We start from the raw sequence: 24079 nt of genomic DNA, 5'->3' as shown, positions 1-24079 counted from the left end.
ACACGAGAGGAAATGGCTCCCGGCTGGATCTTAAAGACAATCTTTAAGATTGGATTTCCTTTTCAGGAAAAACTCTCATGTCCAGCACAGAAGCAAGAGGACAGATCAGATGGGAGACAACTCTTCATCAGGGACAAAACACGGCTACTGTCCAACCTCTACTGTCCAACCTCAACTGTCCAGCCTCATCTAAACATTAAAAAAACCTCTACGTCCAACCTCTACTGATTCTCTGAACGACTCACTACATCGTATTTTAGCTGCTCTAGCCCGCCTACTGTTTGCTCCTCCCTCTGCAAGCCACCTTTTGCACCCTTCCTCTCCCACCTCCTCCTCATGCTGCTCTGACTAAATCAGTGTCCTTGTTGTCATGGATACCTGCTCTTATCTGGCTTTGCTGCCTCTCTCCCTGCCTCAGGCTTTCCTAGTACGCACAGGAAGGGCAAGAACGTGTGCTGTTCCTACTTAATGCTTTCCACATAAGCACATGGAAGAGCAGGGGGACCCTAGAACAGAGCCGTACCGCCAAATGGCCCTGACCGAAATGCAGATTTATTGATCTGGTGACTTTAGTGGATCAGAAGCCTTCAAGTATGGACTCAATCTGCAGACGCTTCGCTCCAAAATGAGCCCAAACTCTTCTCTGGAGTCCAGTTTTTAAACCATAATAAAGGAAAAAATGGAAAAAAGAGACAGAAGGTCAGCAAGGTGAGACAGATGGACAGGTAATGAGGAGCAGAGAGAGGAGAGCTGTGTTTTAAGGAGGTCAGAGAAGGAGGACAGCCAGCCGGAACTCAGAGAGACAGACAGCAAAGGACACGTCTCACTGCTTCACACAGCTGCTTTAAAAAAATCCTGAATTTGCATTAAAACACTAGGAGGAGGAGGAGAGAGAGGAGGAGGAGAGAGAGGAGGAGAGAGAGGAGGAAGAGGAGGAGGAGAGAGAGGAGATAGAGGAGGAGGAGAGAGAGGAGGAGAGAGAGGAGGAAGAGGAGGAGGAGAGAGAGGAGGAAGAGGAGGAGGAGGAGAGAGAGGAGGAGAGAGAGGAGGAGAGAGAGAGGAGGAGAGAGAGAGAGGAGGAGAGCGGAGAGGGGAGGAGAGGAGGAGGAAGAGAGAGAGGAGGAGAGAGAGGAGGAAGAGGAGGAGGAGGAGAGAGAGGAGGAGGAGGAGGAGGAGAGAGAGGAGGAGAGAGAGGAGGAGAAGGAGAGAGAGAGAGGGGGAGGAGGAGAGAGAGGAGGAGGGTGAGGAGGAGGGAGAGGAGAGAGAGGAGGAAGAGGAGGAGGAGAGAGAGGAGGAAGAGGAGAGAGGAGAGAGAGAGGAGGAAGAGAGAGGAGAGAGAGGAGAGAGAGGAGAGGAGGAGGAGAGGAGAGAGGAGAGAGAGGAGGAGGAGGAGAGAGAGGAGGAGAGAGAGGAGGAAGAGGAGGAGGAGAGAGAGGAGGAAGAGGAGGAGGAGGGGGAGGAGGAGGAGGAGGAGGAGAGAGAGGAGGAAGAGGAGGAGGAGAGAGAGGAGGAGAGAGAGGAGGAAGAGGAGGAGGGGGAGGAGGAAGAGGAGGAGGAGGAGAGAGGAGGAAGAGGAGGAGAGAGAGAAGGAGAGAGAGGAGGAAGAGGAGGAGGAGAGAGGAGGACGAGGAGAGAGAGGAGGAGAGAGAGGAGGGGAGGAGGAGAGAGAGGAGGAGGAGGAGAGAGGGGAGGGAGGAGGAAGAGGAGGAGGAGAGAGAGGAGGAAGAGGAGGAGGAGAGAGAGGAGGAGGGAGAGAGAGGAGGAAGAGGAGGAGAGAGAGAGAGAGGGAGAGGAGGAGAGGGAGAGGAGAGAGAGAGAGAGAGGAGGAGAGAGAGAGAGAGAGGAGGAGAGAGAGAGAGAGGAGAGAGGAGGGAAGAGGAGAGGAGGAGAGAGAGAGGAGGGAGAGGAGGAAGAGGAGGAGGAGAGAGAAGAGGAAGAGGGGGAGGAGAGAGAGGAGGAAGAGGAGGAGGAGAGAGAGGAGGAGAGAGGAGAGAAGAGGAGGAGGGAGAGTCGGAGAGGAGAAGAGAGGAGGAGAGAGAGGAGGAAGAGGAGGAGGAGAGAGAGGAGGAAGAGGAGGAAGAGGAGGAGGAGGAGAGAGAGGAGGGAGAGGAGGGAGAGGAGGAGAGAGAGGAGAAAGAGGAGGAGGAGAGAGAGGAGGAAGAGGAAAGAGAGGAGGAAGTGGCGAGAGAGGAGGAGAGAGAGGAGGGAGAGGAGGAGGAGAGAGAGGAGGACAAGGAAAGAGAGGAGGAGGAGGAGAGGGAGAGAGGAGGAGGAGGAGGAGGAGAGAGAGAGAGAGGAAGAGGAGGAGGAGAGAGAGGAGTGAGAGGAGGAGAGAGAGGAGAAAGAGGAGGAGGAGAGAGAGGAGGAAGAGGAGGAGGAGGAGAGAGAGGAGGAGAGAGAGGAGGGAGAGGAGGAAGAGGAGGAGGAGAGAGAAGAGGAAGAGGAGGAGGAGAGAGAGAGAGAGAGAGGAGGAGAGAGGAGGAGAGGAGAGAGGAGGAGAGAGGAGAGAGAGGAGGAGAGAGAGAGGAGGAGGGAGAGAGAGGAGAGAGGGGAGGAGGGAGAGAGGAGAGAGAGAGAGAGGAGAGGAGGAGGAGAGAGAGAGGAGGAGGAGGAGGAGGAGAGAGAGGAGGAGAGAGAGGAGGAAGAGGAAAGAGAGGAGGAGGAGGAGAGAGAGGAGGTGGAGAGAGAGGAGGAGAGAGAGGAGGAGAGAGAGGAGGGAGAGGAGGAAGAGGAGGAGGAGAGAGAAGAAGGAAGAGGAGGAGAGAGGAGGAAAAGGAAAGAGAGGAGGGAGAGGAGGAGAGAGAGGAGGAGAGAGAGGAGGGAGAGGAGGAAGAGGAGGAGGAGAGAGAGGAGAGAGAGGAGGAAGAGGAGGAGGAGAGAGAGGAGGAGAGAGAGGAGGAAGAGGAAAGAGAGGAGGAGGAGAGAGAGGAGAGAGAGGAGGAGGAGGAGGAGAGAGAGGAGGAAGAGGAAAGAGAGGAGGAGGAGGAGGAGAGAGAGGATGAGGAGGAGAGAGAGGAGGAAGAGGAGAGAGGGGATGAGGAGGAGAGAGAGGAGGAAGAGGAGCTGGAGGAGGAGAGAGAGGATGAGGAGGAGAGAGAGGAGGAAGAGGAGCTGGAGGAGGAGAGAGAGGATGAGGAGGAGAGAGAGGAGGAAGAGGAGCTGGAGGAGGAGAGAGAGGATGAGGAGGAGAGAGAGGAGGAAGAGGAGCTGGAGGAGGAGAGAGAGGATGAGGAGGAGAGAGAGGAGGAAGAGGAGCTGGAGGAGGAGAGAGTTGGGTGTGATGAGGAGAAACATCTGAAACATCTGAAGCGATTCAGTCTTCATGGTGCTGAGACTCACCCGGTCATGTGACCCGGTCATGTGACCCGGTCACGGGTGGATCACCACGTGGGCAGAGCGGGCAGGTGTCCGTGTCCGTGTCCGTGTCCGTGGCGAACAGGAGTCCGTGGCCTTAATATTTATTGTTCGTATTATATTTTCTGAGTCTTGTTGCCGTTCGTGTTTTTTCAGGAACTACACACTATTTCATTATTTAAAGGAAGGAGCGCTGACTGTGACCGACTGCTGTTATGAGTCATAATGTCAGTAAAGTTCACATTTTGTTGAATGTTTTAGCTGTTAGGATTGTTCGGACCACAACGAGCAACAGAAAAATAAAACGTGCTGTGTGGTTTTGGGTTGGTGCTATTGTGCAACCAAACTCTGTATGCATGCGGAGCGTACACGCACTACGCGTGTAATATTTGCGTGTGTAGGCAGGGGTCCAAGGCGAGTTTGTGTCCAGGGCCCACGGTCATGATTATCCTTCTATGGACTTGGTCACGTGACTTTATGTGACATTTCATTTCATGAAGGCGGACAGTAAACATTAGGCGTTTTATTTTAATGATCGCCGAAGAAATGCAAACAAAGTGTCTTTTATTCATTCATTTTTAGTTTTGAGTTGGAGTTTATTACAGAAAGATTTTCATTTTTATTGTAAATGCATATTGGTTCAAAATATCAGTTATTGGTCTCATTAATTATTAACAAGTATTGTCCCTGAAAAACCAACATCAGTCGACCCCAATAGAAACTGTCACGTTCAGATCAGTGCCCGAAAATGTCCACAGACGGAGAGAGCAGTGAGCTCCTGACGCTCCGACATCAGCCACCAGATAACACAGACGATCAATGGCTGTTATTGTGTACAAATATAACAGACGATCAATGACTGTTATTGTTTACAAATATAACAGACGATCAGTGACGGTTATTGTTTACAAATATAACAGACGATCAGTGACGGTTATTGTTTACAAATATAACAGACGATCAGTGACGGTTATTGTTTACAAATATAACGGACGATCAGTGACGGTTATTGTTTACAAATATAACAGACGATCAGTGACTGCTATTGACAGGTGATGTCATTGAAATTGTTTACAAACAGCTGCTGACACGTATGTTATATATCACACTAGAGGCCCACTCTGATTTGTTCAACCTCTTTAGTTTCCGTGATGCCGGCATGCTGTCTAAAATCCCACACATGATGCCGCCATCTGATTGGTTCTGTGTGATTGTACTGTGCGTTACTCTGTGTGTGTGTGTGTGTGTGTTTCCATGATGTAGTCATGAAATCTAAAATGGAAACAAACTGCAGTTGGTGCTCAAAGCTTCACTTAATTGCATCAAGCTGCAGAACACACACACACACACACACACACACACACACACACACACACACGCACATGCAGGCACATATGCGCACACACACACACACACACATACACGCAGACACACATGCAGACACACACACACACACACAGATGCACACACAGATGCACATGCAGACACATGCGCACACACACACACACACACACACACACACATACACACATGCAGACACACACACACACAGATGCACACACAGATGCACATGCAGACACATGCGCACACACACACACACACACACACACACACACACACACACACACACACACACACACACACACACACACACACACACACAGATGCACATGCAGACACATGCGCACACACACACACACATACACGCAGACACACATGCAGACACACACACTTACACACACACACAGATGCACATGCAGACACATATGCGCACATACACACGCAGACACACACGCAGACACACATGCAGACACACACACACACACACACACACACACACACACACACACAGAGCAGTGAGTTGGCTCTGCAGAGTTGTTTCCATTCTGGCGAGTGTTTTAACGTGACTCACTCTGTTTCTCGTCTGTTTTGTTTTTCTGTGTTGAATCAAACTAAAGTCTCAGAGTTCAGGACATCTCCTTTGGTGTCAGCTGGGTCTGATCAGCCCAATGAGTTACTGATTGTTTTTTTTCAATCAGTTATTGGATGCTGTAAAAAGGGGGTGTGGTGTCATGATTGACAGCCGTGTGAGCCAATTGGTGTGCGGCTCGCTGTCATCCCTCCATCAGCAGCGGCGGCAGGTTAATGCTGCTGCGTGTGTGATGATCGAGGACGTTAGCTGAGCTGAAACTCTGCAGCTCCTGACCTTTGACCCCCACCTACATTCAGCAGCAGCCAACTGATGTGACGGACGTCCGACTGCAGTTTGAGTCTGAACGCAGCGCACACAGGAAGTGTGTGTGTGTTTGCATTCAGCCTGCGCAGAAACTTTTCCTCATAAAACTTTGTTGTAAAAAAAAAAAAAAGAAGAAAATAAGATGCTGAGCATTTCGAAATGTTCCAGAGAGGAAGAACTCTGACGGCGTCTCGTCCCTCAGCACTTAACGTCCCGCCATCTGACTGCAGAATATTTTTATCTCTGATTTCACGTCGAAGGAAATATTTTTTAACACGAGTGGCTGATTTTTTAAAATTTCTTTTTCTAGATTAACCTGTAGACTGTCTCTGCTTCGTTTTCACTGGCTTCAGTCTCAACACATAGTGTCCTCACGTCTCTGCGGTCTGAAGGACTCACTCATCCTCTGACATGGACGCAGCACTCACGCGCTCTGCTGAAAACACTGATCCAGACAAAACTAATACTCTCCCACCAGACTTCAGGAGCTGAGTTTGTGGTGATTTCAAGAAAAAATCATACTGCTGTCAGAACACTAACCCTTTCCTAATCATAATGAACACCAGGGGGTTTTAACCCTTTGAAAACTCAGAAAATTGGACATAAGCAACTTAAGATGGTTCGTGTTGGTGTTGGCGCTTTGTGTTGGTGTGAGTGCTTCGTGTTGGTGTTGGCGCTTTGTGTTGGTGTGAGTGCTTCGTGTTGGTGTTGGCGCTTCGTGTTGGTGTTGGCGCTTTGTGTTGGTGTGAGTGCTTCGTGTTGGTGTTGGCGCTTTGTGTTGGTGTTGGCGCTTTGTGTTGGTGTGAGTGCTTCGTGTTGGTGTTGGCGCTTTGTGTTGGTGTGAGTGCTTCGTGTTGGTGTTGGCGCTTCGTGTTGGTGTTGGCGCTTTGTGTTGGTGTGAGTGCTTCGTGTTGGTGTTGGCGCTTTGTGTTGGTGTGAGCGCTACTTGGCTGTGCGGATGCTTCATGTCGTACCTGCAGAAGACGCCCATGCCCTCCAGCAGGTAGCACTGTCCGCCGTTGAAGCAGTAGTTGGGCAGCGTGTCGCAGGGCGAGCGGCAGCTTCCGTTCACCATCTGATAGCCGACGCGACATCCGCCCATCCCGTCCGACCCGTCCACTGGTGCAGCCGCCGGAGGAGCTGCCACAGGGACATTTGGTACCGGGACTCCTATCCCGGGGATGAAGGAGCCAGAGCCCGGGGCCCGGGGCCTGGAGCGCAGCCGCGGGTCTTCGTCACCCTCGTAGGCATCAGTTGTGGTGCTGTAGGTGTACTCGTCCGCGGTCGGGGACACACCGTCCTCGTAGGGGGTGAGGTAGTCGTAGTTGTCCGGCATAGCCCAGGAGGTCGGGTCGCCGCCCTGCAGTTCGTGGGCCAGTGATGAAGGAGAGGGCGGGGCCAGGTTGAGGCCGTGCCCATGAGAGGAGGGGTCGAAGAAGTCGACGTGGAGGACGTCAGGGTTGGAGGGGTTGGTGGGGGCTGCGGGCTGGGCGGCGGCGGTGGTGGTGGTGAAGAAGCGGTCCAAGTCAAACACGGCCGTGTCCTTGTCGTGGATCCAAGGTGGGTCGGTGTGCGGCAGATGCTCCTCCTCCTCCTCGCTCTCCATGATGTCCGGTCTACGTGGGTTGCCAGGCAGCAGGTGCTCCGTCTCGGCCGAATCCGGGCTGAGCTGAGGCGGGGCCGCTGCACCCACTTCCTCCAGTGCGGGGCTCATAGTCTCACCCAACATGCCGCTGCTCTGCTCGTCCTCATCCCCACCGCGGGGGATCCGACCCGCCCTTTGGGTCACAGAGTCCGGACTGGCCGAGCTGCTCGTCCCAGTTACCGTGGCAATGTCCTCGTTGACCTTAACAGGCCCTTCATCCTCGGTCATTAGGGTGGTGACATTGGTCGCAGCGTCCGTCTCGGTGGCGTTGGTCTCAATGACATTTCCTACAAACACAGAAAATAGTTTCTGAGTGCGAAGTTTTTTTCACATCTTTCAGCTTTTGAACTGATCCCAAACTGTGAACCAGGAAGGTGTGAATGACTCAGCCATGGAAATCAACAGTGAAAACCACCACCAGAACACACAAGTCTTCCTTCTCTTAAAGACAGACAGAAGAGAGACACACAGGTAAGAAAACCTCAGCAAATGGAAAGACGTGAAAAGTGTTTCATTGGAAAAAAGACAATCGATCGGCTTGGGAAAAACTTCAGCTCTCAGTTTGTGGAGCGGCGAGCTCGTTACGGAAAAGCAGCAGATTATTCTTACACTTTTCCACAAATCAGATAGAGACATTTTAAGCCAGAAAATACTCGCTAAGCGAAAATGAATAAAATATCTATTAATTCCATGAATCTTTGTCTTAATTCCACTTGTGGAACAATCATGCTCCACGTTTGGGAACTACAGTTCCCATAATTTAGGGGCTTTGAAGGTGAAAATAGGAAGTGAAATGTTTCATCTGTGCCATGTTGAGAATCAGCTGTCAGCGTCAGAGGATGGTGGAAGATCTGAAAACTTAAAAACCTTCTCAGTCTTTCTGTTTCTGAACGCTGAACTTTGTCGATGATGAAGAGCTCAGAAAGTCTGAGTCAACCTGAATCTGAAGTCATGTGGAGCATTAATTGCTCAAGAAACAGGAAGTACAGCTCCAACTGGAGAAAAGTGATCTCACAGAAACCGCCTCGACAGCAGGAGATGCGGCGACCGTCACCACGAAAAAAACAGATGAACTGGTGACCGGCAGCGCTCCTCACTGTGACACTTCAGCTTACTGCAGCTAAAAGTCTGAATGGTGCAGGAGAGGGGCTGCTGGACGTTTGTATCTGGACTGTAAATATCAGTTCGCCCTCTGCTCACAGATTTTCCAGCCCCACCCAGCCGTGGTGCACGGCCACGCTCTGACATCACCAGCTCCGGTCTTTATGGAGTCTGCCATTAAAGCGAATGAGAAGGAGCCGGATTGGCTGTGGACTCATCCTCCGCTTGATTACTTCATCCGAGGGCGGCTCGCTGACTCAAGCTGCTTTATGGCCGCTCCCCGTTTGGATTAAAGGAATAATACACTAATGTAGTTGAATGGCGAGGAGCTGGGATTAGGGATTACGGGGTCAGAGGAGGATTTGGGAGACTTAGGGGTGCCCTGTGTGGGGGGCGATGTCTCGACGGTCGAGAGAAAGCTGTAAACCTATGAAGACCGTTCCATCGCTCAAAAAGACTCCTGCGCCGTTTTATCTGCAGGAAGCAAAAAAACCTGACAGGATTTGTTGAGATTCATCTTTTTAAAGTTTCCTAAACAGAGTGAACAGTGGACCGCCATCGAGTCTGTGCAGACACTGGGGATGTTTCCACGGCAACAGCTCTTATATCAAACTTTTGTTGTGATTTGGCCTTTGTGTCACACGACGGCAGCGTTTTGGGGGTCTGAAAACACAAACTTTTGAAACTAAGTTCCAGAGTGTAATCTTAAGGAAACGCCACCCCTTCTGTCGCCATGGAAACTGGTTATTAACACTGTTGCTTCTTGTGCGTTCGCCATCGTCTTCTTGTTTGTTTATACTCAACTCTCTGTAGAAGACTGCCTTTATGAGCAGGTGCCTGGTCTTCTTCTATGGTGTGTCATTACAATGTTACACCGCCAGGTACTGGCCTGGCGGGCAGACTGCAGCGATTTCAGTTTTTGTGGATCCGTGAACACGAGGATTGTTCTCACAGTGTTTTCATGTGAACGCAGATTATTTTTTTTAAACGCGAAGGAAAGACTTTTCATTCTAACTCATTTAAACGTGACCACAGTCTCAGAAAGTCCCAGGCGGGGCCTCAGCTGCTCCGACATCAACTCTAATGAAACTCCCGCCGCATCAGAAAACTTGCAGTTGCTGCAGTCACAGGCGTCATCGGCACAACCAGGACCAAGACCACGATCAGAGCGAGCGGGGGGTACAGTATCAGTGCAGCCACAGCACGAGCACAGCCAAAGGCAGGATCACAGCACCAGCACAGATATCACCACAATCAAATGTGATTTTCTGAAAATTTTGTCTGAAATGTTTTTTGATGGAAAAAAGGATTACAAGGAGCTGGAATAAAATGACTTGTTTATGAAAACACATCTGTACTTCATTTTGATGGATTAATTGTTTATATATTCAAAACAAAATATTCCGGGGTTCCTGACAGATTAGTGAATATGATCAAAAATGCTGGTGCAGACTAGCAACTTAATAATATTAATACTCTGGAGGGGAGAAGTGTTAAAGGAACCAGTTTTAATTCACAGGGCGATTTTATGTTTTTAAATTTAACAAAAAGAGGGGTGGAGCTAACACACTGCCCTGTGGGACGCCACATTTTCGTGGTGGTGCTCAGAACATTTGATTTACATCCATCACTTGTTCTCTGTCCCCCACAGAGGACGCTGTGCAGATGTCTCATCAGGATTTACAGTGAGAAACCATCAACACTGTTTGCTGGTGTGATCAGTCGGGCAGAATGAGATTTTCGGAACCCAGATTTAATGCCGAGGATTGTGTGAGGATTATAATGGTCATCTTATGTGACCCTTTGTGACCTCTGATCACAGGACGGAGACACTGGCATCATGTCATCATTTTCTTTTTTTATGACCAAAACATTTCTACTGTTTTTATGGTTAATATCATCATTTTCTGTGTGTGCAAACGATCTTCTCTCCCTTTGAGTTTGTGAGGAAATGTTTTGTGTTCAGTTTATGATTTGGGTTATTGACTTGTTAAAATCTGATGGAATCAGGACCTGTTGTTTTGGAAGTCTGCTCAGTTGCTCAATTGAAGCAAACACATCAGCTGTTCAGGAAACGTATTCACCAATGCATTGGCTGTAGTTGCACAGTAATTATTTAAACTGTTACTCTGACTTTGTCTCATGTTTTTTCTCGAGTTTTTTATATTCATTTCTCGGCCTTTTGTTTCCAAAGCAAGTCTGAGGGAAAAAGTCTTTACTTGATATTGTAGTTCATTTTTAATCAATGAATCCTTTTTATGATTTTTTTTTAATGAGGATTGAGATCCTGTTAAATGGAATTAAACTGCGTTAAAATAATGAACATTAAATCTCTGTCTGCATCACAGCATGATGGACACACTGCTGTTTAATAAGCAGCAGAATTAAAGGTCCTTCGTCATGTCTGCGTGAATATGAGGACAAATGATCTACACTGTTTAACAATCAAATGATCAATGAGCCTTTAAAAACATGGGAAGATGATCAGCAAATTAAGAAGAAATTACCCCAAAATTTGCAATAAATTTGTTAAAAAAGGAAATTATCTGAAGATATGTTCATAAAAAAATGTAATAATTTTGTTATGTAGTTTTAAATATGAAATTATGATAATTGTAACAATAGTTTTCTGGACATTTTTCCCTGCCTTTTTAAAACTAATTTTGTTGCTAATATTTGGGATACTTTTGCCAGGTTGAACCTTCTTTTTTTCCTGTGATGTTTTCATGAAGAAATCAAAGAGTTCAGAGGTTTTCATGTTTGTGAACTCTGAAACTGGTGCTGATGCGGGTTTCAAAGGGTTAATATTCAGTGTTATCTTTACGTGGTGCTTGGTCATCTTGTTTAAGGCGACATGTCTTCGAGGTCCGATCACATGACCACGTGTTCCCGGTCCGGTGTAAGGAGATTTGGTAAACAACCGACACCAAATGGCCTGAGTGAGGATATCTGTGAGGATCTGAAGATAAGCTCTGATCCACATTAATCTCTAAATGTTTCCTCCATTTACACAGACGGCACTTTATAACTTAATACCACCTCCAGTTTAATGAGGGGACGTCTGACCGCCACACACACGAGGGCCCTGAACACAGCCGCCATCAGTGACCTCGGCGCTGATAAAACCACCTCCGGGCCGCTTCTGCTCCGATCAAACCAGAGAAACACTTTAACTCCAAATCCTCCACAGAAACAGCCGACGTGTCGACTTATAAGGATCCTCAATCAAACATCTGTCACAAACACACTGATCCTGCAGCACGGTCCGGGTCTGACTGATCCTGCAGCACGGTCCGGGTCTGACTGATCCTGCAGCACGGTCCGGGTCTGACTGATCCTGCAGCACGGTCCGGGTCTGACTGATCCTGCAGCACGGTCCGGGTCTGACTGATCCTGCAGCACGGTCCGGGTCTAACTGATCCACTCAGACCAGCACAAAACTTTCTGTCCAGGCAACAAAGTCTACCTCACAAATTAACATGGCAGGACTCGCTGAGGTCCAGTACTCCATAGGAGTACTACAGTCTGTGCAGTACTCTGTGGGAATACTACAGTTTGTGCAGTACTCTGTAGGAGTGCTACAGTCTGTGCAGTACTTGGTGAAAATACTACAGTCTCTGCAATACTCAATGGGAGTACTACAGTCTGTGCAGTACTTGGTGGAAATACTACAGTCTCTGCAGTACTCCAGCCAGAAATACTACAGCCTGCCTATGTCACGGTGTGATGACATCATCAGGAGGCGTGCGACAGCCGGCTTCAGTTTGTTTGAGGCCGAGGTCGCTCTGAGGCTAATCCCTCCAGAACTCCCACAATCCTCTGCTGTTTAACACTTTAACTGAGCAACACGCCACACACGCCAAAACACACACACACACACACACACACACACACACACACACACACACACACACACACGAAGCTGACAGCAGTACGCTCATTAACTGACAGTTTGTTTGGGTGAATTTCCTCCTGATGAGACAGATACAGAGACAGACACAGAGACAGAGACAGGGACACAGAGGACAATAGAACAGGGAGAAGGGACACATTATGATAGAAACAAGAAAAAGAGAAAAAGACAAACAGAGATGGATGATAAAAAAAAACAGGAGGACACCTCAGCAGTGTCCGTCTGTCTGTCCCTGTCCTGTCTGTCCATCTCTGAGCTCCTGGTCTCTGTTTCTCTGCCTCGTTAGCCTAATTGGATTAATGAGAAGGAAACTTTTGACAGACAGCTGGTTTCAGAGCAGCGTGGCGTCTCTGGGGACGCTCGAGACACAACAGCTGGATGCTCTACAGTTACTGTGGGACATCTTCGGTCCACGCAGAGAGACGTCCCGAGTCTCCATCAGTTAAAGTGTCAGCTGTGACGTCACATGACGCATAAAAACATCACGCATCTTCTGTCGATCACACGATCAGACGAGATGAAGAGTGAGAAGAACATTTTTCTCTCCTGGCTCTGAATTCTGATGGACGTCGTGTCAACAGACGAGTGTTTGAGTCTGTGTGGACACTTCAGGCCCCAGCTGTCCTCAGATGGACACATTGGTCCTCAGGCTGCAATGTTCTCTGATATTTTCTCTGAATTTACTGCTCAGAGAAAAAGACGGGTTTAGTGCCCTGTGCAAAGACTCTGACGCATGAACAAGGACGCAGACATGACGTCAAAAACGAACTTCTGCAAGAGTAAAACTGATGTAGGCTACTGTTTGATAAACTAACATAACGTGATTTCAGGGAAAAATAATGAAATATTAAAAGTAAAAGTCCACACGCAAAAAGGTAAAATACATTAAAAAAATCAGAATAAATAAAAAAGCAGCGTGTCCTTATACAAACAGTTTTTATGAGAAGCTGAAATCATGAAATGTTTTTGGAATAAAAAGTAACTTCAGGATGAAAGAAATTGTCACATATTAATTTTCTAATTAATGGACTGATTGTTTCAGCTGCACAGCTGTATATTTTCATATTTTTGGGAGGGCTCAGGACGAGTCAGGGTCAAGTTCAGGACGAGTCAGGGCCAGTACAGGACGAGTCAGGGTCGGTTCAGGATGAGTCAGGGCCAGTACAGGACGAGTCAGGGTCGGTTCAGGACGAGTCAGGGTCGGTTCAGGACGAGTCAGGGTCAAGCTCAGGACGAGTCAGGTCAGGACGAGTCAGGGCCGGTTCAGGACGAGTCAGGGTCAAGCTCAGGACGAGTCAGGTCAGGACGAGTCAGGGCCGGTTCAGGACGAGTCAGGGTCAAGCTCAGGACGAGTCAGGGCCGGTTCAGGACGAGTCAGGGCCGGTTCAGGACGAATCAGGGCCGGTTCAGGACGAGTCAGGGCCGGTTCAGGACGAATCAGGGCCGGTTCAGGACGAGTCAGACGAGTCAGGGTCTCAGACTCCGTGTGGGTCCAGGACAGAAAAACTGATGTAATAAAAGAGTCTTTGTTTGTTTCCCTCCGTTACAAGAAGATAATCAAACTCTGTGTGTGTGTGTGTTTGTGTGTGTGTGTGTGCGTTTGTGTGTGTGTGTGTGTGTGTGTGTGTGTGTGTGTGTGTGTGTGTGTGTGTGTGTGCGCCAGTATAACACAGTGGTAATTGGGGTGGATTCCAGCTCGTCTGGCGGAGGGTGTGGACGGTCATAATGAGAGCAGTTTGGCTTGTCTCTTGTTTTTCTGTGTGTGTGTGTGTCAGGCTGATTATGTGGGGGTGATGGGGCCCCGGGGCCCAGTGCTGCTAGCCTCGGGCCTTTTGTTTAACCCCGATCAGTGATGGGGGGGGGGGGCTTCCCGGAGGACTCTGATTGGCTGTGACAGACTGTAAAGAGGACCCTGATTGGTTGTGACAGCTACGGCCCGCCAGACAGTTTTTCTGGCCCAGACAGGAGGGGGACAGGGAGAGACTGGAAACAAGTAAACAAAAGCTTCAAGGCTCCCGTAGAAACAATAATGAGGGCTTAATTCATGTAATTACATAACATCCAAAATCCCACCACACTAAGCTGTCATCACACCTGAGACACCTGACCACACCTGGATACAGGATTTCATCTGCCAAAGACAACAGCTGGATGATGAAGCGAGAGCTCCTCTTTTCAGCTCAGTGGAGGAAGTTATCTGGCTAACGTTAACGATGTTTGTTTTTCATGTTAATCTCTGATGTTAAAATCAGACTGAGGGAAGTGTGCTGCGGTCTGACGAGTCCACGTTCCAGACTGCTGCTGGACACCATGGACCTCACATCACCAGGCTGAGGAGGAAAAGGACCGTCCACACTGTTACCAGCTCACATTAGTGACAGCTTTAAAGACAGTATGTTTCTTTTCCCCTTTAACAGTGTTGGCATTAAACACACCGGAGAGATGACTCTTACAGTGTAAACACACCGGAGAGATGACTTCTTACAGTGTAAACACACCGGAGAGATGACTTCTTACAGTGTAAACACACCGGAGAGATGATTTAATTACGGTTTCTGAAAACGGTGGTGAGCGGCTCGCCGGAGCCCAGTGAACGAAGATGATGCAGAGTGAGTGAGACTCTTTAACTCATTCTCATTGATTTTAGCTTTAAACACCTGAAGCTCAAGAGAACCACACACACACACACACACACACACACACACAGACACACACAGACACCTCACACACACACACACACACACACACACACACACACACACACACACACACAGAGACACCTCACACACACACACACACACACACACACACACACTCCCTGAGTGATGAGTAAGACACGAGGCTTTTTATCTTAAGTCAACATTGCTCATCGCAAAGCTCTGCATTGATTTTACACCAGCAGCTCTCGCCTCCTCCTGCTCTCACTCCTTATCTCCTCTCCTCCCACTCCTCCTCTCTCCTCCTCCTTTCTTCTTCTCTCTCTCTCCTCCCCTCTCTCCCCTCCTCTCCTCCTCCCACTCCTTCTCATCTCCTCTCTTCTCCCCTTCTCTCCTCCTCCTCTCCTCTTTCTCTAGCATTTCGGTCTCTTTTTTTCCCACATAAATCTTTTCATTTCTGACTCCACAGGTGGTGGGATGGTGGAAGGATGTGTTGCCATGGAAACGGTCTTGATGGCGATGCAAAAACCCGTGCATCCGTGCATCCCCACACGAAACACACACACTCCTGCACACACAGAACACACACACTCCTGCACACATGAAACACACACTCCTGAACACACAAAACACACACACCTCTGCACATATGAAACACACTCCTGCACACATGAAACACACACTCCTGCACACACAAAAAACACACACTCCTGCACATATAAAACACACACTCCTGCACACATGAAACACACACTCCTGCACACACAAAACACACACACTCCTGCACATATAAAACACACACTCCTGCACACATGAAACACACACTCCTGCACACATGAAACACACACACTCCTGCACACACGAAACACACACTTCTGCACACATGAAACACACACTTCTGCACACATGAAACACACACACCCCTGCACACACAAAACACACACACCTCTGCACATATGAAACACACACTCCTGCACACATGAAACACACACATTCCTGCACACACGAAACACACACATTCCTGCACACACGAAACACACACTCCTGCACACATGAAACACACTTCTGCACACACAAAACACACACTTCTGCACACATGAAACACACACTCCTGCACACATTAAACACACACACTCCTGCACACATGAAACACACACACTCCTGCGCACATTAAACACACACACATACACACACACACCTCATAATGTGTTATTTTTTAGTTAAAAATGTCCTCTGTGTGTGAGAGCGTGTGTGAGAGCGTGTGTGAGAGTGTATGTGAGAGCGTGTGTGAGAGCGTGTGTGAGAGCGTGTGTGAGAGTGTGTGTGAGAGCATGTGTGAGAGTGTGTGTATGCATGTCAAGTGCATGTATACTGTATGTGTGCGTTCATGCATGTACGCAGCCGTTTTTTTTTCTCCCTTTTGACCTGATTTTCGATGAGTCAATTAAAATGCAAGTGTGCAATAATGTGTACACACACACACACACACACACACACACACACACACACACACACACACAATCCTCCAATCTGTCTCTCTTACACTCTGCTTTTTAACTAGTTAGGACACTACTACAGTAGCTAGGACAGTACTGCAGCAGTTAGGTCAGTACTACAGTATCTAGGACAGTACTGCAGCAGTTAGGTCAGTACTACAGTATCTAGGACAGTACTGCAGCAGTTAGGTCAGTACTACAGTATCTAGGACAGTACTGCAGCAGTTAGGTCAGTACTACAGTAGCTAGGACAGTACTACAGCAGTTAGGTCAGTACTGCAGTAGTTAGGACAGTATTACAGTAGTTAGAACAGCACTAGAGCAGTGAGGACTACACTAGAGCAGTTAGGACAGTACTACAATAAGACAGTACTACAGCAGTTAGGTTGGTACTACAGCAGTTAAAACAGTATTACAGTAGTTAGAACAGCACTAGAGTAGTGAGGACTACACTAGAGCAGTTAGGACAGTACTACAATAAGACAGTACTACAGCAGTTAGGTTGGTACTACAGCAGTTAAAACAGTATTACAGTAGTTAGGACAGTACTACAGTAGTTAGAACAGTGCTACAGTAGTGAGGATAGTACCATCCAGGTACTTTGACTGGAGCTCAGAGGTTCCTGTGGGCAGTAACGGACCTTGGCTGAGGTCGGGGGAAGGTGAACCACAACATATTCACATTTCAGCAGCTCGAACCCGTAATGTTTTTTTACTTTGTTGTGATAACTGGACTCTACAGCGGACATCTCCGACGTGTCCTTTAAGTTCAGCCCTCTTTTTAACGGCTGTTGTGGCCTCCTTTTACTTATCAGACAGAAGAAAAGCCATCTGAACTCCGCGTCCTTCACGTCTCACAGCAGCTCTTCGCTCGGCTCATGGCCCCAAACACAACAGCTGGCTGCAGCGTCAGAACGACAGCTCACGCCAAACAACACATTACAGTCCTCTGGACTCACTGCTGTGGTCGCTCTGGACTCACTGCTGTGGTCGCTCTGGACTCACTGCTGTGGTCGCTCTGGAGTCATGCTCTGGTCGCTCTGGAGTCACTGCTGTGGTCGCTCTGGAGTCACTGCTCTGGTCGCTCTGGAGTCACTGCTGTGGTCACTCTGGAGTCACTGCTCTGGTCGCTCTGGACTCACTGCTGTGGTCGCTCTGGAGTCACTGCTGTGGTCGCTCTGGAGTCACTTCTCTGGTCGCTCTGGAGTCACTGCTGTGGTCGCTCTGGAGTCACTGCTCTGGTCGCTCTGGACTCACTGCTGTGGTCGCTCTGGAGTCACTGCTCTGGTCGCTCTGGAGTCACTGCTGTGGTCGCTCTGGAGTCACTGCTCTGGTCGCTCTGGACTCACTGCTGTGGTCGCTCTGGACTCACTGCTGTGGTCGCTCTGGAGTCACTGCTCTGGTCGCTCTGGAGTCATGCTCTGGTCGCTCTGGAGTCACTGCTCTGGTCGCTCTGGACTCACTGCTCTGGTCGCTCTGGACTCACTGCTCTGGTCGCTCTGGAGTCACTGCTGTGGTCGCTCTGGAGTCACTGCTGTGGTCGCTCTGGAGTCACTGCTGTGGTCGCTCTGGAGTCGGGGGGGTTTGGGTTGGAGGTGATTGCTTCACACAGATCGTCTTTCGTGCAAACATCACCTTCAGATCACAGACACCAGAACCTCACGGCCATCTTTGATTTGGCCGTCTTCATTTACTCTGCTCTCAGCCATTTTGTCTTTGTGTGTGTGTGTGCGTGCGTGCGTGCGTGCGTGTGTGCGATGGGAGGACTGAATGCTAATGTGACCGTCTGCAGTAGAAGAAGAGGAACGAGCACCGGCAGACGGAGAGAGGAGCTCGAGCATGAACTCAGTGACTCGCTTCACCAAGGACACACTGATGCAGAACACTGACAGAACACAGAGAGAACACAGAGAGAACACTGACAGAACACTGACAGAACACAGAGAGAACACTGACAGAACACAGAGAGAACACAGAGAGAACACTGACAGAACACAGAGAGAACACAGAGAGAACACTGACAGAACACAGAGAGAACACTGACAGAACACTGACAGAACACAGAGAGAACACTGACAGAACACAGAGAGAACACTGACAGAACACTGACAGAAAACAGAGAGAACACAGAGAGAACACAGACAGAACACAGAGAGAACACTGACAGAACACAGAGAGAACACAGAGAGAACACTGACAGAACACAGAGAGAACACAGAGAGAACACAGACAGAACACTGACAGAACACTGACAGAACACAGAGAAAACACAGAGAGAACACTGACAGAACACAGAGAGAACACAGACAGAACACTGACAGAACACAGACAGAACACAGAGAGAACACTGACAGAACACAGAGAGAACACTGACAGAACACAGACAGAACACAGAGAGAACACTGACAGAACACAGACAGAACACAGAGAGAACACTGACAGAACACAGAGAGAACACTGACAGAACACAGAGAGAACACAGACAGAACACAGAGAGAACACTGACAGAACACAGAGAGAACACTGACAGAACACAGAGAGAACACTGACAGAACACAGAGAGAACACAGTCACACCTTTACAGCATAAAGACAGCTGCCATGACTGTCAGAGAAACCGGTGAAAGTCAACGTACTTCAGATGTTCTCCAGTTCCATGTTTCCTTCACACACACACACACACACACACACACACAGAACAACGCCGACTCAGCACTGCTAAGACACGAAGAAAGAACACAACCTGAAGGATAATTGTTCGGTCTTTGAGCCGGAGACAAAGAAGCAGCTCGTCGCTGTCAGAGTGCTGCTGCCCAAACTTTGGAAGGTTGTTCAATGACGTCCCACACCTGCGGAGAAAACACCTGGACGCCGACAGCGACACTGAACACCTGTCACACCTGTGAGTCAGAGCGGACGCTGAAGCGTGAACTGAGATGGCAAATATATAAAATACGCCTGAAAGAAACATATCAAGTTGGGGAAAAAAATCCCGTTTATTGCCAAAAAGTTTCTCCTCTGCCATGAGGTGACTGTAAAAGACATATTTGTCCAAACTGCAGTGGAAACACTTTTAAGTCTTTTCTAGGTCACATAACGCTGTGAGGTCACATAACGCTGTGAGGTCACATGACGCTGTGAGGTCACAGGAACTGGCTCCCTCATGATGCAGCAGGAGCTACAAGAGCTGTTGCATCACATAACTCTGAAAAAGTTTTTCACCCACAATTCCTCTGTGAAATCGTGGACTACATCTCCCAGAAATCCCTCATGCGTGTCTGCTCCCATGTATAAGGGGCTCGCCTTTCCATCATGGATTGTTAAATAAATAAGTCAGTGATGTGTCACTGTATGTCAGTCAGAGCAGATTTTTAACATCACCTGTAGTGCTGCATGGCTCAGGTGTGTGTGTGTGTGTGTGTGTGTGTGTGTGTGCGTATTGGGGGGGTGTTACACACTGTCAGATCTTCATGACATTTCTATCAGGGGTTGGGGGTGTATCAGCATCCAGATGGATTTTAGAAAACAAAAAAACAGCACAATAATATTTTCACTGGGATGGGGGGCTGGATGAACTTCAGCCAGCAAGAGAAGAGAGCGAGGCAGATTATTCTGGATTATAACGCCACACTGATTTCATCTGGTGCACGCTCCTGCTGCAGTGGCGGCGCGCCGGCCAACACTCCAAGACAAAGAGAGAGAAATCCTCGGCGTCTTTTGAGTGTTTACTCGGTGTTTTTCTGCCTCTGTGTGTCAAAATGTGTCCGTCCACGTCCCCTCATGAATTATTCAAACATTAATCCTAAAGCCTTTGTGTCGCCGGGGAGCCTCCAGGGAGACGCCTCACTGCATCAGCATCACACATCTCCCACACTCACACCATCGCAATCACACCCGGAACAACACGAAAAACACTAATATTCCCACAAATAACACCAATATTCCCACTAACACCAATATTCCCACAAATAACACCAATATTCTCACTAATAACACCAATATTCCTGATAATAACACCAATATTCCTGCAAGTAACTTCAATATTCCTGCTAATAACACCAATATACCTGCTAATAACACCAATATTCCCACAAATAACACCAATATTCTCACTAATAACACCAATATTCCTGATAATAACACCAATATTCCCACAAATAACACCAATATTCTCACTAATAACACCAATATTCCTGATAATAACACCAATATTCCTGCAAGTAACTTCAGTATTCCTGCTAATAACACCAATATTCCTGCTAATAACACCAATATTCCCACAAATAACACCAATATTCCTACTAATAACACCAATATTCCTGCTAATAACACCAATATTCCCGCTAATAACGCCAATATTCCTGCTAATAACACCAATATTCCCACTAATAACACCAATATTCCTGCTAATCACATGGATATTAACACAAATCACATGGGTATTAATACTCTGAGGTTTGGTTACGTGGGCTGACTGATAGGTTGTCGGTGTTTTTATTGTGTGCAGCTCTGCGCTGGTCGTGAGCCGACTGTTCTTTACGATCTGACAGTGAATATCTGGTTGGACGCTGCTGCCTCCTCTCGTCGCTCTGGAATTTTCACATCGTCTCCGCCTTTCTTCACTGTGACCTAATTTCAGCCGACGTGACATCAAATATTCCTGCAGAGCTCAGTAATGACTTCATGTGTTCCTCAGGATCCAGAGAAGAGCGATATACACAACATTAGATTCCCGGAGAACCACACTAAAATACTAGATTCCTGCAGAACCACACTAAAATATTAGAGAACCACACCAAAATATTAGATTCTTGCAGAACCAGACTAAAATAATGTGCAGAATAATGCACAGACTAAAACAATGTGCAGACTAACAGGATGTGCAGACTAACAAGATGTGCAGACTAAAAGTACATTATTTTAGTCTGCACATTTTTCTGCACATCATTGCACAGAATAATGTGCAGACTAAATAATGTGCAGAGCAGGTTGACTGTGTCCTATCAGCTGAGTGCGGAGCTTCCTAACCTACAATCAGAGGCTGACTGACCTCCTTTCTGCCGCCCTGTGGGGGAGTGAGTGTGTGAGTGTGTGTGTGTGCGTGCGTGCGTGTGTGCGCGCGTGTGTGTAGTAACTCTGATTCTGCTGCTGTAGCGAATTAAACGGTGTGCATGATTAATGTGGACAGTGTCTCACATTGAAGGACAGTGTCTCACGGTGAGGGACAGTGTGTCACATTGAGGTATAGTGTCTCACGGTGAGGGACACGGTCTCACATCGAGGTACAGTGTCTCACGGTGAGGGACAGTGTCTCACAGTGAGGGACAGTGGGGTCGGTGTCTTACCGTGGACAGACAGCGGGATCATGTGCAGAGCCAGGACGCACGAGAGCAGCGTGAGTGTCCAGCATCCCGTGCGCGCGGTCGCCTCGTTCCGCGGCATCCTCGCGGCGCAGAGAGACAATCAGAGAAAAGAATCCGGTTCAGTCGGTTAAGAAACGTTCAGACGCGGCGCAGAGTAATCCGGATCAGCAGGTTCTGGCTCCGTTCAGACTCCAGTGAGGGCGCGCTGCTCCTCCATGTCCCTGCGGCTGATCCTCCCGGTGCTCGACGCTCTGCTCCCGGTGCTCGGTGCTCGGTGGTCAGGTCTCCATCGCCTCGCAGCGGCGGTCAGAGGCGTCAGGAGCGGGCGGGGTGCTGCTGGAGGCGGAGGGGGGATGGGGGGGTTGGTTGGGGGGCGCAGACGCAGGCCGGGGCTCGGCTCGGCTCGGAACGGAACGGTTCGGTGCTCCGGGAGGCTGAGAGGGAAACTAACGGACGGCGAAGTGTGCGCGCTCACAGCGGAGTGTGCGCGCTCACAGCCTCTCATCATCTGGGGAGGGGGCGGGGGCGGTGATGCCCCTCCACCTCCTCATCCCTCCTCCCCCTTCACCTCGCTTTTCCTCCTCCTCTCTCCATCCTTCCTTTCCTCAAATGTTCTTTGTGCTTATAGACTCCTCCTCCTCCTAACACTTTTTGTCCTCCTTTCCTCTTTACCTCCTGTCCTTCACCTCCTCCAACACTCCCTAAAACTTTTCCTCCTGCTCCTCCTCTTTTCTCCATCTGCAGTCCGAACTGTCCTCCCTGATCCTCCTCCTCCTCTGAGAAACTTTTTCCAGTCTTTTTCATTTCTTCTCTTTCTTTCCAGAAACGTTTGCACCTCCTCCTTCTTCTCCTCCTCCTTCAACTGTTTGTTATTTATGTGGATGAATGCCTGATGGCCCGCGGGGGGGGGGTCATTCTTCCACACAAAACAGCATGAGGGGGGCAACACGAGGTGTCGTGTGTGTGTGTGTGTGTGTGTGTGTGTGTGTGTGTGAGAGAGAGAGAAAGCAGTACAAATGTGATAAAATCTAAACTGAAAACGTGTCTGATTCAAAACTAAGTTATTAAAACTTGGACTGAGACTCTGCCGGAAACATTCACACCCTCAGCCCTCCTGCACAGTGAGGAAACATTCACACCGCTGCACAGTGAGGATCGTCCTCAGGGGAACATGAACTTGTTCATCCTGCAGTTACTGAAATATTTCTGTCTGAATTAAAAACCACCGACTGTTTCCATAAATTATTGACAAAACAAATAATTCAAATGATTTGTAATGTTTGTAAAAAAGACACTTCAAACATCTTTGTTGAAAAAAACAGCCCCAAAAAATTCACCCAACAAAATAACAAAACAGTAATTTCACTCACTGTAGTCCCATATTTTGTTTTTGATGTTTGCTAAATAATTTTTTTTAAAAATCGACCTCATTACTGATATTAAACAGCACAGCGATGATCGGCACAGATTACATACCCTTCTGACCCTTCAGATCTAAACATACAAATTATTTAGCTGAAACAGACCTGAGGTCAGTTTATGATCCCTATCTCTTTACATACAGACCTATTATTTAGCTGAAACAGACCTGAGGTCAGTTTGAGAGCTGAATGTTTCATCAGAATATTGTTGATGTGGAAATGAGATGTTGTGGTTTATCGTCAAAGCATACCTTCATAATGGACTCAGGTGAACTCGGCTGGACTCGGGTGGATTCAGATGGACTCAGGTCGACTCAGGTGTCTGCATGTCCACAGTCTCAGGTCTTGGTCCTTCTGTCCCCTCTGGCTGAGGCTCTTAAAGCTCCCGTTTGAGATGAGAGACCAGAGTTCATTCAGAGTTCCTCTGCAGCGTCTCTGAAGTGGACTTTGAGGTTCAGGTCTGATCCTGTGATCCTCTCAGACTCCTCACACAGACCAGCTGTTACTGGTCACACTAACGAGCTCCCAGTTCAACCAGTCAGACGGCAGGAGCACCAGCAGCTCTGACATCACAGGACCCCTGCTGATCACGTGACTTCTCATCCGTAAAATATTATGTCCGAACTCAAACCTGCAGCTGCTGATCCCTTCACGTGTTCGTATGCTCTCATGTTCCTATGGTCATGTGTTCACATGTTCATGTGTTCGTATGTTCTCATGTTCATGTCTTCTCATGAGTGTCGTGAGTCCGTGATGACAGGATCGTCTGTCAGACGTGTCATTTTCTCGGTCAGAATGAAAACAGTAAAACCTGAGTTTTCGTTAAACGGAGGATCTGATGGGGCGGAGCTGGAGCCGTTGTCGCGCTGGTTAACCCCTCCCCCCCCGTGTGTGT

The 24079-nt window shown here is 48.5% G+C and overlaps 1 protein-coding gene across 8 annotated transcripts in view; it reads right to left on the bottom strand.

Moving 5' to 3' along the window:
• Positions 1-22266, bottom strand: part of cspg5a (chondroitin sulfate proteoglycan 5a) — a 38897-nt gene extending 16631 nt beyond the window's left edge. For 2 of the 8 annotated variants that reach the window (XM_088084842.1, XM_088084841.1), the window contains exons 1-2: positions 21746-22266; positions 6565-7522 (exon numbers count right to left, since the gene is read on the bottom strand). In XM_088084842.1, coding sequence (XP_087940968.1) covers positions 6565-7522; positions 21746-21842 — 1055 coding nt within the window. In that variant the 5' untranslated portion in view covers positions 21843-22266. The remainder of the gene's footprint in view (positions 1-6564; positions 7523-21745) is intronic. The other 6 variants (XM_088084835.1, XM_088084839.1, XM_088084836.1 and 3 more) reach the window with 4 other exon arrangements.
• Between the last annotated feature and the right edge of the window lie 1813 nt (positions 22267-24079).

Source organism: Plectropomus leopardus, chromosome 11 (genome assembly GCF_026936395.1).
Source record: "Plectropomus leopardus strain MGB_pleo_1.0 chromosome 11, ASM2693639v1, whole genome shotgun sequence".
Classification (NCBI taxonomy): Eukaryota; Metazoa; Chordata; class Actinopteri; order Perciformes; family Serranidae; genus Plectropomus; species Plectropomus leopardus.
This window is presented reverse-complemented; position numbering and strand designations above follow the sequence as displayed.